We start from the raw sequence: 15,991 nt of genomic DNA on the forward strand, positions 1-15,991 counted from the left end.
AGCTTGGTCTGTGGGGGAAAATAAAAGATTTTGAAAAGTTGTTGATATAGAAGCCTCTGTGAAAAAAGTATGAGTGCTGTATAAAATTATCTACATACAATAAGTTATTTTTTTTTAGCAAAATTCATTACATGAAAGCAAGATGAGAAGAAATCCGATCACAGTTGGAGACATCCTCCAGGGTTGTTCTGCTGCAGGAGAAACTTTCTTCAGTGAGAGTCTCATGTGAGACCATGAGGGTTTTTAGTGAGGGGGTGGCATTAAACCACATCACTGTGTACTGGCAGCGCAGAAATACACAGCCGAGTCTGATAGATTGACACTGTCAATGATCAGGGCTCCTCTTTGGGTGTCCTCTCGTGTAATCTCAAACCGATCTTTAAACTGCTGCTCATAGTTGGGGTCAGTGCCACTGTAGCCGTATCCAATTAAATGAATCAGACCGCTCTCTGTTTGCTGGTACCAGAGCATTACATTAAGAGCACCATCATTGTGACTGCATTTAAAATCCACCCTGGATCTTTCGTAGACTATTCTTGGACGAGACGGCTGAAACGTCACACTCTTAGCTTGGTCTGTGGGGGAAAATAAAAGATTTAGAAAAGTGATTGATACAGAAGCCTCTGTGAAATAACAAATTTTGTAGTTGCTGTAAAAATGTACATCACAATTAAATGGTTGTTTTTGCAGTTGATTTCATTACATGAAAGCAAGATGAGAAGAAATCCAATCACAGTTGGAGACATCCTCCAGGGTTGTTCTGCTGCAGGAGAAACTTTCTTCAGTGAGAGTCTGTCTAAAGAGACACACCGCCTCATGTGAGACCATGAGGGTTTTTAGCGAGGGAGTGGCATTAAACCACATCACTGTGTACTGGCTGCGCAGAAATACACAGCCGAGTGTGACAGGGTTGCTCTGCGTATAATCAGAGCGCCTCTCACTGAGCCGTCTCTTGTCAGCTTGAATTGTTCTTCAGACTGACCCTCATAGTTTGGGCTGCTTTCATACCCATAGCCAATGAGGGTCATAGACAGACTGTCCTCTCTCTGCTGATACCAAAACATCATTATTTGGTTAGCATCATCATGGCTGCAGTTTATCTGGACCTCAGTGCCCTCATTCACTATCTGGGGAGCAGATTGTTGAAAGGTGACGGCGCTCGCCTGACCTGTGGAGGAAGCAGATTTAGATGAAACGGTAGAAGTATACACAAAAGACAAGTATACAGTATTTATGATTTGTATATACCATGTTTGTTTTGTAGCTTTTTAAACATAGCTAATCATAGTTTATTCAGGAAGTAATTTGAGATCGTACATGAAAGCCAGATGAAGAGAAAACCAAATGTATGCAAAGGTGAAGAAGACATTGTGAGGCACTGATGTGAGGGAAGTATTGCTCTGAGAGAAACGAGGCTCAGGGTGAGGAGGGAGGGCACTGTGTCTGTCGGTTCATCAACACACAGGATTCTCTTGGTAAAAGCTTCATGCCAGGTGCTGTGCCTCCACCTGTTGGTTGAATCTATTCAGGACAGTAATGTGCACGACTACAGTTGGTTACTTTACAGGAAAACACAGACATAGGTGATTTATTGTTTTCATAACAAATCACAAATCACAAATCATAATATTTTTTATTTATTTTAGAGAGCAGTTTATTCCTGATTGACTTTATTTTTTTGTCTTTTTCCTTTCCATTAATATGAGTGAAACATGTAGTAAAAGTCACTGATATGATCTCCTGTCTGGTTGAGTTCCTTTCCTTATTTGATTTATTAATGTAAGTCAGAATGCAGAACAATAAATAGAGCTGTAACAATTCCAAATGTTACTGTATTATTAATTATCTCTGAAACAATTGTGATTAAAAATATAATTGTCCCTTTCCGTCAAATAAATCAATTAAACAAATTAAAGTTTTGAATGAATCCCAGAATACATCTTTTGGTTGTATCACCGTCAAGTGTCTCAGATAATAACACAAGTGGCTATGAAGTAAACCGTGCCTCTTTATTTTCATATAACATTGTCTTTTTTTCTTAAATGAACATGAAACTGAAAATGATCATCAACAGTCATACTCCTTAGAATTTTAGCTGTTAGCACATAATTGTGGTTAAACAAAGAATTGGCAAAAAAACAAATAAATTACAATGAGACAATTATGTAATAATTGTTCCAGGCCTAACAATAAACAGCCTCTCCGTCTCCACTGTATGGTTTTGTCACAGAGTTGAGGTCCGTAATCTGGCAGCACACAGATAAACAGCCTCCTTCTCCTCCTGAATGCTGTTTTTTTTTACCAGAGACTCTGCTTCTATTGGAACTGAAAAACTCTCAGCTGTCCATAGCAGTGCAGATTTTTTAGAGTTGGTGTGATTCTGGTAACATTGCATTTCTGCCAAGACACTGGGAAGACTGGAGATGTAGTTAGGCCTGAGTGACCAGCAGACATCTGAAACACAGAAATCAGAAAAGCTGTTACCAGCATAATGAACAAATACTTTATCTTACCAAATCCTTTCACTATAAGTTATGTGGTTACATGCTTTTGTATATGTTTATTGCTTTTCTTTTTAAATCAAGTTTACTTCAGAGGAACAAATAATGAAAATATACTCTATATTAAACACCAATCATATTTTAACCACAAATTAGATAAGAGGAAGCCAGGTTGGGCCTATGCGTGTTTTTATGTATACATTTTTTTTACTTTACCTGCAGTCTATTTTGATTTAGGTAAATCAAATGGATGAAAATACATGAGCCATGACATCAAACTCCCTGCAGTATTACAATGACCAAAGAGATACGGAAGGAAGAATGGAGCAGTTGTGTTTGCGATGTTTTTGTGCACACCATGTGCATGTATAGTCCGTTTTTTGTTTGATTCATCCATCATTTTTTAAAACCTTTTGTTAGTCCTCTCAGCAGGGAAAGAAAACAACAGCTGAAGTATGCCGCTGTCTTTATCGAGGCAGATTAGGTCTGCTGCAGGTGCGTGTTGCTGTGGGCCACCAGCTATTTGTAAAGGAGCCAGATGAGTTGAAACACTGTGCTAACTAGCTGCACAGAAATACTCTGCACTGTCTGCTGGGTTTGTGTTGGAGATGACGAGCTGAGCTCGGCCCTTTGAGTGGCCCGTCATGTTGAAACGTGCTTCAAAGTTCTCCTCAAAGTTTGTTTTTTCGTAATGAAGCACACCGATCAGCTCCAGGTCCCTCTGGCCTCCTGCTGCTGACTTGTGCCGGTACCAAAGCATGTAGGGGTAGTTGTTGTCTCCATGGTAACAGTCAAGACGGGCTTCTTCTCGCTCAGGTGTTATCAGAGGAGGCGATTGTTGGATCGTAAGCGACGACATCACAGTGTCTAGAGTAGAAAAATAAAAACTGAGGGTAGACAGACAGGCTTGTGTCATAATGAGAAGTTACACACATCTTAGGACTCGTACAGTACCTGTTAGAGAAGACAGAGACAAAAACAAAATGGCAAACATTTTAGTCATAATATTCACTGTGGTGGCTCACGTCTGAACTGTGACTAATACAGAGATAGGCAAAGGCATGAATGAAAATACATTGTTGTGACATCATCCTTTTTACTGCATGTTTGTAATGAGGAAGGAGGAGCTTTATGACTGTACGGCCATCTTTGTGTCAGTGTGTTTTCACTGCTCTCTGCTGTTCACTGTTCTGATTCAGACTCCTGCAAAGGTGATCTGAGGCCTAGTACACATTTACACGGGTATTTTTGGAAACAGGGTTTTTTCCCTCCTTTAGTTCTAAAAAAAAAAATCTGGTCCACACAAGCACGGTTTAAAAAACCAATCTCTGTCTGAATGACAACACAAAAACACAATGGAAGCGTTGTCAAGAGCATGCCAGAACCAGGGCGGTGATATAGGGCTGTGCAATTAATCACATTTTGATCATGATTTTGGCTCCCAACGATCACCAAAACAAAGTAATGGGGAAAACGATTATTTTGTGAATTACATTATGCAAGTCAACTCTTATTTTGTCTTGTGTTGGGAAAGGGAATTCAAAAAGTTCAAAAGGGAAAAGTATTAAGGGAGATTTTTGGTAACAGTTTCTGAAAGTCAATGAGTACCAACATAGTGGTAGCAGGAATTTTTTGCTTCCCGATACCGATTCTGATATCTGAGCTTACGTATTGGCCAATACCGAGTACTGATCCGATACCAGTGTATTATATATTTTATTATGTTTTAGCAGCCTTGTACTTCTATCCCTGTATGGATGTGATGTGATTTCTAGCTGAATTTCTGGCAAGAATTATTTTCAAAATGACATAAAATGCAGTTTGCGTGAAGAAAGCGCCAAAATGCCTACATTTAAAAACAAATACCTGTGTACAGTATGTGTGGAGTAGGCCTAAATCATCTGAGGGAATCTGTTAGACAGGAAGCAAGTTACTATGACGGTGAAATAACTTAACAATAAATTATTGTGACCACTAACAGTGGAGAGAGCTGAATAGCAAAATATATCATTAATCAATGACTGTGGATAAATATCAGTTAAAATTCTCTTTTAGTTTATAAGCCATTTTTCTCTCAAATGAGTGTTGTATACGTTTCCCCCTTAATGTACAATTTACAAGGAACTAGGGCTGCACGATTATGGCCAAAATGATAATCACGACTATTTTGATCAATATTGTGATCACGATTATTCTCACGATTATTTGTTGATTTTAACCAAAAACAAATTTTATTGTCACATAGGCTATTTATAACTGCGAGAGGGAGTGTGATGGACGCTACTCCCAGAGAGATGGCTGATCATATGAACGGGGTCCAGCACAGGTTGAATGGCGGACACACCTGTGTATAAATTTTGTATCTTCACGCACGCTTTTTTTTAACTAAAATTTTTGGCCCATGGTCAACTTGGTCCAGGTCCACAGCTTGCTCTCCCCTTTTATTACCAACTAGTTGTGAATTCAAATTTCTCTGTGTTTTTCGCCGAGGGGCCCGCGATAGCGAGCCATGGAAACGGGTACAATACGGGGTTTGCCCCCTCATACTTAACAATATCAGCTGTGTTAAATAAAATAAAACTGAGAAAAAATGCAGAAGTGTGGACGGCCCCCCGCGGTGGCGGGCGGGGAGAGTGAAGGAGAGATTCAAAAAGGCAGGGGCTTTAAGAAGAAATGGGTCATAAACGAAAAAACCATATCAAAATAAAAACTTGCAGGATCCAGGACATTAGGGGCACCGGTGCGCCCAGAGGAAAAAAAAGACTTCGCCCTAGAGCCTGTGAGCTAAAAAGAAGCAATAGCACCGCCACCGATAGCACTGCGGTGGGATGCCCGCTGTGTTAATAACAACCCCCCCACGGGACAAAAAAGGGGGTTCATGGGAACTGGTAAAAACCCTTTAAGAGTAACACGAAGCTGTCTGTTAGTTTTCCTCCCTTACTCTGCCCTGTGACGTCTCCCTCTAGAACTAAGCTGGCGTGGGGAACCGGGTGAAAATAGAGACATGCAGGCGGGATGCCTACGCAAAAAAAACCCGGGGCGTTTTATGAAATGACGCATTTTAAAAAAATTGGTCAATACGGGTAATTTGATGTGGGAATCAAATTGTGATCGGATTAAAATTCGATTTAATTTTGCAGCCCTAAAGGAACTTAATAATTAAGTTAAAATAAAACAAAAGTTTTTTTTTTTCAAAGTTTTGATACTGTGTCACAGGCTTCAAAATTTGGTTTTTCCGTTGGGGGGGTGTTATCTGTGGATCATTATGGAGGTTTTTTTTCCAGAGCCACTGTCCCCTGTTACTGTGTAATTTTGCTGCTCCAAAATATTCCCCTGTCTTCAGGGTTTTTTTCAAGTTCAGGATGTGAAAAAATCTGTTTTTCCTCCCCACTCACGCTAAAGGCCGTCAAAACGGTGGCTCAACCTTTTGCAGTTTCATAATAATGTAGGCAATCAGTCAGGGCCGTGTCCGCTGACGCTGATCACGGGAGGGTGTAACCCGGGGATTTGTGTGTGGGCTCAGGTTGATTAAAACGCTGGGTTCCCAAAACAGTTCATCGGGTCTGGAACACTTTTTTCTCTTACTGAGGAAAACCCCCCTTAAAGAGACAGGAAATATCAAATTTTTGAAATTTTGGTTTAAAATACACATCCCAAAGGTATTTGAGGGAAAAAACTTTGAGTAAAAAACCGTTATATTAAATACTTAACCTCTATCTCCATGGATTTTTTGGGGTTTATTAAAAAGAAATAGAAAAGTGGCATTTCAAAAATCTCAATCCCTTTAAAATCCAGAACACCGTGATGATGGAATTCCAATAGTGGATCTTTTTTGAATGACAACAAACTGGGGCGGAGAGCGGGAGCGGGGGGGGGGGGGGGGGGAGGGAAGGAAATGATGTAGAGAAAGGGGAATTTAGCAAATCCCACCATTTGCTTCTAGGAGGAAAATCAAATCTGCCTTCTTGTTGTTTTCCTCAAAGTATACCTGCTGTTTCTTAAATCATTGTAGTTTTTCAGAGCCATAAGACAGATCTGAGTGTGAGAGCAAGGTTTTGAGGTACACTTTTTCGAAATCTGAACGTAATGTCAATGAGAAGTGCTCTCAAATTGAAACAGTGCGCTCTTGAGTAAAGAGGAATATAACTCCATAGAAGAGGACATATTGAGGCTTTTCTCTCTTTCTCACTACAAAGGTTTTCCTGCTGACTTCAGGATGCTTCAGTTGAGGAGATTTTTGTTAAAGGCAGATGGTGATATACTAGACAGTTATGTAATAATTGTTACTAGGCATGGGCCGGTATGACATTCTAACGGTAAGATAACCTTCAACAAAAACATCACGGCTACATGGTATTGCAATTACAGTTATAATACAAAATAAATAAATAATATAATAATATAATATAAATAATACACAGCTATCCAGCTTCCATTGAACACAATGTCTGTCCCTGAAAACGCCTGAAAAAATGTCTCATAATGCAGGACAGTATGTTGGCAAACCGCCGCCCCTTGCCTAATTGTTACAGGCCTGGTAGTAAGCCAAAGAAATATGTTGCGGTGTGTTCAAGTGCATTTAGATTGATACATTACAGGAAGCAAACCATTTTCTTTTCTGTCTCCACTCAAATCTCCAGATAATTTGAAATGTTTGTTTTTTTACTGTACATCTCCATAACAAGTTTAGAGCTTCGACCCCCGGTTCCTGCCGATACCACAGCATCACTCTGTAGTAACGTTGTCCCCTGGATGCAGAAAAGTTGTACATCTTAGGGTTGTGCCGATGGACGATATCATCGCCACCATGGTGATTCCACACCCCCCACCCTGTCAGACGTACACTAATCCTAGTCTTGGGCGCTGAACGGGAATTTGACAACTGCGTTGGTCTTATACTAGCAAAGACACTTGCATCAGGCTTTGTGCTGTGCTGTGCAGGGTGCAAGATAGGGCCCCTTAAGTGGAAGATACTTTTTTATGCCTATTTGTGAAAAACATCCCTTTTGAGGAGACTGGATTGGCTGTGGTGATACAGTCTCTCTCTCCCTGTCAGTAGTAGCTTGCTCCACCTGGACTAGTAGCAGCATGTGGTGAGGTCATGCTCTGCGCCTCAGCTTGGACACATCGGTCTCGAGCGAGAGAGAAAAGGCGTTAACATGGAACGCTATCACACTTTCCTTTCTCCCCTCATTGGACCAAGTTTGTGGATACTACTGTGTGCGTGCATCACTAAGTAAGTCTGATGTCCTGTGGGTACGGCACAATGTTATGTTGAATTTATGAATGTTCTGCCAGTTTTGGGGACATTGGCCAACCCTAGTCATACATCTTCACCAGCCTTTACTGAGAGGGAGAAATACCTGCTGTAAGCGGAGTTGGTTGGTTATTTGGAAGTCATGGCTGCAATGCCATGTGGAGTTATGACAGCGCTTCTGCTGTTTGTGCTTTCTCACTAAACTGAGTCACAAGAAATAGGAAGCAAATGTGATGTAGAAAGGAGGTAGGAGTGGATTCGGTTGCATATCAAGCTGACATCTACAGTATATACGCTCTTCTTTTCAGCTGGTTTTCCCAACAAAGATGCTTTGCTTTTGGCGGATTCCTTTTTTATATTTTAGAATTTTACTCGTCTGCCTTTAGAATAAATAATAGAAACACAGTTTCAGTAACTGACGATGATATGATTGCGTCAAACCAAAGTTCAACCACAAAAGCAGGTGTCTGGGAGCAGTTTATTCCTTTTCTTATTATAAACCAGTGATGAGAAAAGATTAAGCTGAGTTTTTGTAAAGTGCAGACGGGATATTTGTCATCGTGCTTCTCTAGCTGCACAGTAGTAAACAGCACTGTGCTCTTGTTCTCCAAGTTTGATTTTAAGAGAGGCGTTCTTTGCTGTATTTCCCCCCAAATCTCCAGAGATATTAAAATGTTTTTTATATGGCTCTTCCATTGTGACATCTTTAAAGTGCAAATATCCAATGAGTTTTATCGCCGTGTCTCCAGGTGAGCGCTGGTACCAGAGCATCACCCTGTAGTCAGTTTTCTCATGGCTGCAGAAAATCTCCACTTTGTCTCCAGATTTGGTGATGAGGTCAGAGGGAGACTGACGGACATCAAGACCCAGACAGACACCTGTATAAAGAAGGAAAATAGAGTACTCATTTATCTAAAATGAAAGCATTTCCACATTCATAGGAGCTAACTGTGTTTGAATAAGTTATTACCTGCTAGGCAACAGAGAAAGAGAAAACCGATCATTTTTAATTCCTCAACATAAAATAGTTGCTCTAAAGTCCTTTCTGCCACTCTCAATGTCACGGTTCTAGGGATGTAAACTGTTGAGACTGTTGAGATCTGGCATCGGATTACACAGTCTCAATATTAGTAATAGAACAATACTGATGGGTTTGCTGAGCTGAGTGCGGCTTGGAAAAGAAAGAAGTGTTGAAATAACACTTCCTGTACAGTGGCTGACAAACATACGTCACACACGTCAAATCAGAAGCAGCTGGCTAGGAGGGGCCTGATCAGGTTCTAATTTAAGGGAATACTTGTTGATAGTGGTTGGAGTAGTTTTTGTATGAAGGAGAAATAAAGAACCGCCACTGTGCTAAGCTGGCTGCACAGTAATACACCGCACTGTGCTGAAATCCAGATCTGAATATCAGCGAGGCGTTCTTTGCTGCATCTCCACCCAAATCTCCAGAGATACTAAAATGTTCTTTATATGCCTCCTCCATTGTGACATCTTTAAAGTACAAATATCCAATGAGTTTCATAGCGGTGTCTCCAGGTGATCGCTGGTACCAATATATTAACCTGTAGTCAGTTTTATCATGGCTGCAGAATATCTGGACTTGGTCTCCAGATTTCATGATGAGATCAGAGGACGACTGACGGACATCAAGTCCCAGACAGACACCTATGCAGAGAAAATAAAGTATTCATTGTGATAGATTAAACATTTAAAATGAAGCCATTTCGACATTCCTACAGTTGGACCTTATTGTATTTAGGTCATTACCTGCTAGGCAACAGAAAAAAAGAAAACGGATCATTTGGACTTGCTCAACGCCTTTTTAGAATACTTTTCCAAAGTATGTGTCATAGAGTTTTAGAGGTAAGTCGCTGACAATAATATCCACCTGGGCCCTGTGAGCAATGGTGATCCAACTGAGGCCTCTACTGAAAAGGAAGTGAAGAGGAAACGGCATCACTGTATAATGTCTGACAGACGATGGCAGCGAATCAAGAGCAGCTGGAAGGGAGGGGTTCTTATTCAAGACCATACATGAAAGAGAAATTATATACATTGGAAATGATCAATCAACCATTTCCACATTCTGTGGAATTAATACTTTTTCAAGTCATTACCTGAGAGGCAGCCAAAAACTAGAAGGCATATCATTTTATCTTCGTCAACACAGAAGCTATATTTTTAAGTCTAGATGACGTATACAGCTGTGTGACGGGGTTAAAGGATGTCTGTGCCTGATCACACTGATCGTCACCGTTCGTGATGAGAATCAACTAATGGCTCTGCTGGGATGACGCAGGTATGAAGAGGAAAGGGAAGTGATGAAGAAACATGGTCACTGTACATGTTGGCAAAGGTGAAAACTTCAGAGTAAATGCAGCTGGCTGGGAGGAGTCCCCCCACCCCCCCCCCCCCCCCACCCAATAAAGAATCATGTTTAATATTTCGGTGAATTGTGGCACTGCATTACCACTGTTCTAATCTACACACTGTAATGTGAAACAGATTTATCGATGAGCTACAAAACCAACAAGATGGATCAAAATAATCTTGGGCTGAATATCTGGATCAATGTGTTTTTAATGGATACAATACATTGATCTAGATCAGTATATGTTTTCAATCCTCATTTTGATCCAATAATATTGAAACAAAGGGAAAATATCGATACATATTCTCATCTTTAAGATGCACTTTTATTTTGATATTCACACTTTATATTAATTATTTTTATTAAAAAGAGAAGTTTGTCTTTAATTTAAATTTCTGGAAGAGCTTAGTAATGCAATAGTCGAATCATATTTTAGTTGCTTTTTCTAAATATACCTATATAAATGTAACAGATTGTGATAAATGGGCTTATGGTATCATCTCATATCGGTCGCAGGCCCCTGAATTAAATCAAATCACATCATGGCAGACTTTTTGATATCAATAAATATTGTTGAAGAAGAATCAATATAATTTCTGTGAGAAAATGTGTGATTTACACCCCTAGTATTTAACAAATTATGGTTATTTAGAAAGCACAGGCCCTATAGGATTATGAAATACAGTATTTATGCAGGCGCATGCACCTTGCTGCATTTTCATATAAATAAAGTAGCAACGAGAAAGTGTTTGTGCGACTGCTGGTTACATATTTAATAGGAGTGCACGATTCAGAACATGTCACGATTTGATTCAAAATCAATTTTTAGGCTCAAGATTTGATGCAAAATTGATTTTTCAATTCAAAAATGATTCTCAATTTAAAAAAAACAATTCACAGTATGTAAATATAGCTATTTACCCCATGTGATAGTATACACGCCATTACAAAACAGGGAAAAAATAGGAATAGATGTAAAAAAAATATGTTCTAATTAAATCTGTGGAGCTTGAATCGGAATACAAATGTGAATAGATTTTTTTTTTTGCACACCCCTAATATATACACACACCCCTTGTAGGGCGGCCTCTAGCTCAACCAATAAGAGTGTGCCCCATGTGGGCAGAGTCCTTTACGGTGACCCGGTTTGAGTCCGGCCTGTGGCCCTTTGCTGCGTGTCATCCCCTGTCTCTCTCCCACCTTTCCTGTCTATCCACTGTCTTTATCTAATAAAGAAAAAAAAATGCCCCCAAAAAAATTATCTTTAAAAATAATTAAATGAACGTGCTTAGCTGAAGCGATGAGATAGAAACAGTGTCACATTACTAGTTAATGTTGCTCTGATTGCATCGGACCAAAATACAACCACAGTAGCAGGTGTTTGGGAGCTTGTCTTATCAAAACCACTGATGAGAAAGAATTGTGTGGTGTTTTTGTTCAGTTCAGAGGGGATATTTGTCAGCGTGCTTTGCTAGCTGCACAGTAGTACAACGCACCATGCTCAGGTCCAACCACTTTGACGATAAGAGAGGCATTTTTTACTGTATTAACCCCCAAATCTCCAGACAACTTGAAATGCTCTTTAAATGGCTCTTCCATTGTGTCAGCGTTGTAGTTCAAATATCCAATGAGTTTCATCGCCGTGTCTCCAGGTGAGCGCTGGTACCAGAGCATCACCCTGTAGTCAGTTTTCTCATGGCTGCAGAGAATCTCCACTTTGTCTCCAGATTTGGTGATGAGGTCAGAGGGAGACTGACGGACATCAAGTCCCAGACAGACAACTAGGCAGAGAAAATAAAGAAGGTATTCATTGTGATAGATTAAACATTTAAAATGAAGCCATGTCCACATTCCTACAGTAGGACCTTATTGTATTTAGGTCATTACCTGCTAGGCAACAGAAAAAAAGAAAACGCATCATTCTGACTTGCTCAAAATGAATACGTTACTCAAACGCCTTTTTAGATTACTTTTCCAAAGTATGTATCATAGAGTTTTAGAGGTGAAAGTTGCTGACAATAATATCAACCTGGGTCCTGTGAGCAATGGCAATCCAACTGAGGCCTCTACTGAAAAGGAAAAGGAAGTGAAGAGCACTTGTCATCACTGTATAATGTCTGACAGACGATGGCAGCGAATCAAGAGCAGCTGGCAGGGAGGGGTTCTTATTCAAAACCATACATGTTGATCAAAGTTGGTTGGGAGTTTTTGTCTAACGAAGAGGGGGCGTTAGTCAGTGTGCCTTGCTAGCCGCACAGTAGTACACCGCACTGTGATCAGGGGCCTTCAGGTTGTATATAAACAGAGAGACATTCTTTGCTCCGTCTCCACTCATATCGCCAGTGATGTTAAAATGCTCTTTGAAAGACTTCTCGTGCTCTATGTTGTTGTAATACACATGCCCAATGCGTTTCAGAGCTCGGCCTCCAGTGGATTTCTGGTACCACTGCATGAGTGTGTTGGAGCTCCTTTTATGGCTGCAGACCAGTTCGACTTTGTCTCCAGGTCTTCTGAGACGTTCTGGAGGAGTTTGATAGACTTCATCACCCCAACAAACACCTAGAAAGGAAGACACACAGAGGTGGAAAAAATTAATAAACTACAAAGAAACTTTAGCTCAAGTGGTATTCCTGAATTATAAAAAGGATTACCAATGAGCCAAGAGAAAAGGAATACTGTTGGCATGTTGTCCTCCTGTCTGAACGAACACAAAACACTGAGTGGCTCTAAGCGCTTGACTCAAACAACAGTTCACTAGACTCTTTTTATTAATACCCTCCTCTGTAACCAGCTACATCACGTTTCCTATCGTGTTGAACTGAAGAGTATTTCTGGAACTCTAGCGCCACTTGCTGGAATAATATAAAAGCAAACCTTTGCTTCCTAATACACTCCCCAAATGTGTTAACAACCAGTTCTTGTTCAGCTGCTCCTACTTGTTATATCACTGTGTTTACTGACGGCACAAAAGTACACAGCGCTGTCCTCAGGCTGCAAGTCTTTTACAGTAAGAGCTCCGCTCTCAGTTTTTTCTTTGATGGCTGAATATTTGGTTTGAGTACCCCCTCCCGCCCCCCGTAGTCTGGCTGTCCACCAACAACTGTGTAGACAACGAGGGTCATGGTCTCCCCTGGACGCTGTCTGTACCAGTACATCTGGTTGTGAGAAATATCTTTGTTGTGGCTGCAGTTCATCTCTGCAGATTGGGAAACATAACTCCAACTGATTTCAGGGTGTTGGGTGACATCCTGGCACTGACCTGTGTGGAGAAAATACAACATTAAACATAAGTAGATTTCCTTTTAGTTGATTTAAAAAAGTTATTAATGTGACGGGTGTACAATGCAAATATTTTAACAGTGAGGTCAATATTTTCCTACTTTGGATTCTCTTTAATGCTAGTAGTGATTTATATTTATGCACGTAGACAAAAAAATCTAATAATTTTCCCTAATTCTACTATTACTGAATCTTTGTTAGCCCTGATTTATAGTCAGAATTTGAGACAGCCGGTTTTCATGTTAATAAATACACTAGATAACAATAAAGCTATCTCTTTTGACTTTACAAAAATATAAATTTGTACCTTGAAGCCACAGAGACGAGACTACAAATGTAATGAGAACTTGAGTCATAATAGTGATCCTGTCAACATGAGACGCAGCCACAGCAGACCTGATGAATGTCTGAGGCTGCTTTTTATAATAGGAGGTGGGAGGTTAAAGGCATTGCTCTACAGAAAGGACCTCCCATTATAACATCAGATCTTAATCAGAAGAGAGACCAACATTGGTTAGACTGGCTTATTCCAGGTGCATGGAGGCACTGTGAGCTTTAATACAGAGCAAAAAAATGAGTGTGTTGAGGAGGTTTTTGTACTGAGGAGCAGTGATACGCAGCACTGTGTAAACTAGCAGCACAGTAGTACACTGCACTGCTGCTCAGGCTGAGTTCTTCTATTGTTAATGTGCAGGTCTGGTCTTTATCTGCACTCCCTTCTATCTTCACACCCAGGCCAGCCTCTGGGTTGTCACTGGTTGCTAACATGTATCCCAGGAACTGCAGTTGTCCGTTTGATTGCTTGTACCAGAGGATTCGGTTGTAGCTGTCAATACTGTGCGAGCAGTTGATTTTAGCTGTTTCTTTTGGTCTGTTGAACAGATGAGTTGGAGTCTGGTAGACTTTGTCACTGAGAGAGGAACCTGCACAAAAAGCATCAACAAAGCATCAGGCAAAATACAACATGAACATAAACCCTGGTAAATTGAGTGAACTGACTAAACATAAGACATAAAAAAATCCAGTAAGACAGCTGACATTGCAGCAGTGTCTGAGTTGTGTAAACGTGTTTTGTTGAAAACTTAAAAAAAAAAAAAAAGGGAAACAATTATGATGTTACCTGAAACCAGAACTGTGTTAAAAGTAATGCTGAGGAATAAGATGATCATTTTGTTTTCCAAGTGTTGTGTTATATGGAACGATACACGATCAAAATCTTGTTGCTGTGAATCATTGTCTTTCCTGCCTCTTCTGAGGAAATCCTCCTGTCTGCAGGTCCGCATGAAGTCATTAAGTGGGTGGTGTCATAGTTCATCCTCCTCCTCTTTTCATTCTTAACCATCACGTCAACTACCAAGGATGGGGGAAAAAACGATTCACATATGTATTGTTGATTTTTTTTTTTTTGCTAAGCTTTTTAAAATGGATTCTTTTCTCCAGAATCTTATATTTGACCAGTAATTCACCTTAATAATCTGTTTATATAGTACCGTTGAAGGCGACTACATATCTGTTTCCAGCAAAACAGACCGAAAGCAGAAAATACATTACAAATGAAATAAATGTCTGGCTGGTTGACTGCCTGACTGACTATGTGATGTGCATTCTTCTTAGGAAACAATTAGTTTTTTGGAAATGTCTCAGTATATTTTGTCTCTAGAAGTGTATTATTAAACTTTTGTTAAAGAAAGAAAATCCTAACACTCCATACTATCAACTCCTACAATCGCAATAAATGAAATTTGCAATGCAAATTGAATTGGCACTTGTATATCGTGAAAGAATCGAGTTGGGTCAAAGGCATATTGTCCCAGCCCTATTGACTATCCCTACACCCAGATATACTGCCACCTTATAAGAGGGAGACAGACGGGTGTAAGGAGCTCCAATACAGAGATAAGAGAATGTGTGTTGAGGAGGTTTTTGTACTGAGGAGCAGTGATATGCAGCACTGTGTAAACTAGCAGCACAGTAGTACACTGCACTGCTGCTCAGGCTGAGTTTTTCTATTGTTAATGTGCAGGTCTGGTCTTTATCTGCACTCCCATCCATTTTTACACCCAGTCCAGCCTCTGGGTTCCCATTATCTTTATACATGTAACCCAGGAACTGCAGTTTTTTATTCTTTGACTGCTTGTACCAGAGGATTCGATCATAGTTCAGAATACTGTGTGAACATGTAATTGTTGCAGGTTCATCGGGTTTCTTGAACGTGTCAGCTGGAGTCTGGTGGACATTGTCACTGAGAGAGGAACCTGTAGAAAAAGGAAAAACAAAGCATCAGATCAAATACAACATGAGGAACACTTGTAAATTGAAAAACAGAATATTTTAAAAAGTATAAACACGTCTGAAGCAGCAGTATTCGAGACTGGCTGTACACAAGCATATCTTTACCAATTGAGAACTTGAATTAAAATGTCTTTAAACAAATGTGAGGACATTACCTGAAACCGAGGTAAAAGCAATACAAAGGAATATAATGATCATTTTGATTATCGTGTAACGTTAGGTGATACTAAATAAAAATTTCAAAACCCGATCCCCAATTTGTTGACTGATGAAGCAGTCTTACTAGCT

At 40.0% G+C, this 15,991-nt stretch overlaps 2 long non-coding RNA genes and 3 gene segments (V, D, J or C); all 5 read right to left on the reverse strand.

Moving 5' to 3' along the window:
* Positions 1-270: 270 nt before the first annotated feature.
* On the reverse strand, positions 271-863 carry LOC116670304 (T-cell receptor beta chain V region C5-like). The segment is given in 2 exon segments: positions 271-575; positions 704-863. Coding segments are annotated over 2 exon segments (420 nt in total).
* A 1,921-nt stretch (positions 864-2,784) lies between these two features.
* Positions 2,785-4,117, reverse strand: LOC116670312 (T cell receptor alpha variable 12-2-like). The segment is given in 2 exon segments: positions 2,785-3,368; positions 3,456-4,117. Coding segments are annotated over 2 exon segments (360 nt in total).
* Positions 4,118-8,219: 4,102 nt separating this feature from the next.
* On the reverse strand, positions 8,220-12,369 carry LOC116670315 (uncharacterized). The gene is made up of 2 exons (XR_004326998.1): positions 12,020-12,369; positions 8,220-8,636 (listed from the first exon to the last, which is right to left on the reverse strand). It is a non-coding gene; the product is annotated as an uncharacterized LOC116670315 (long non-coding RNA).
* A 925-nt stretch (positions 12,370-13,294) lies between these two features.
* On the reverse strand, positions 13,295-13,934 carry LOC116670314 (uncharacterized). Its single transcript, XR_004326997.1, has 2 exons — positions 13,719-13,934; positions 13,295-13,391 (listed from the first exon to the last, which is right to left on the reverse strand). It is a non-coding gene; the product is annotated as an uncharacterized LOC116670314 (long non-coding RNA).
* A 1,199-nt stretch (positions 13,935-15,133) lies between these two features.
* Positions 15,134-15,963, reverse strand: LOC116670301 (T cell receptor beta variable 7-2-like). The segment is given in 2 exon segments: positions 15,134-15,666; positions 15,859-15,963. Coding segments are annotated over 2 exon segments (504 nt in total).
* Positions 15,964-15,991: the final 28 nt, after the last annotated feature.

Source organism: Etheostoma spectabile, chromosome 20 (genome assembly GCF_008692095.1).
Source record: "Etheostoma spectabile isolate EspeVRDwgs_2016 chromosome 20, UIUC_Espe_1.0, whole genome shotgun sequence".
NCBI lineage: Eukaryota > Metazoa > Chordata > Actinopteri > Perciformes > Percidae > Etheostoma > Etheostoma spectabile.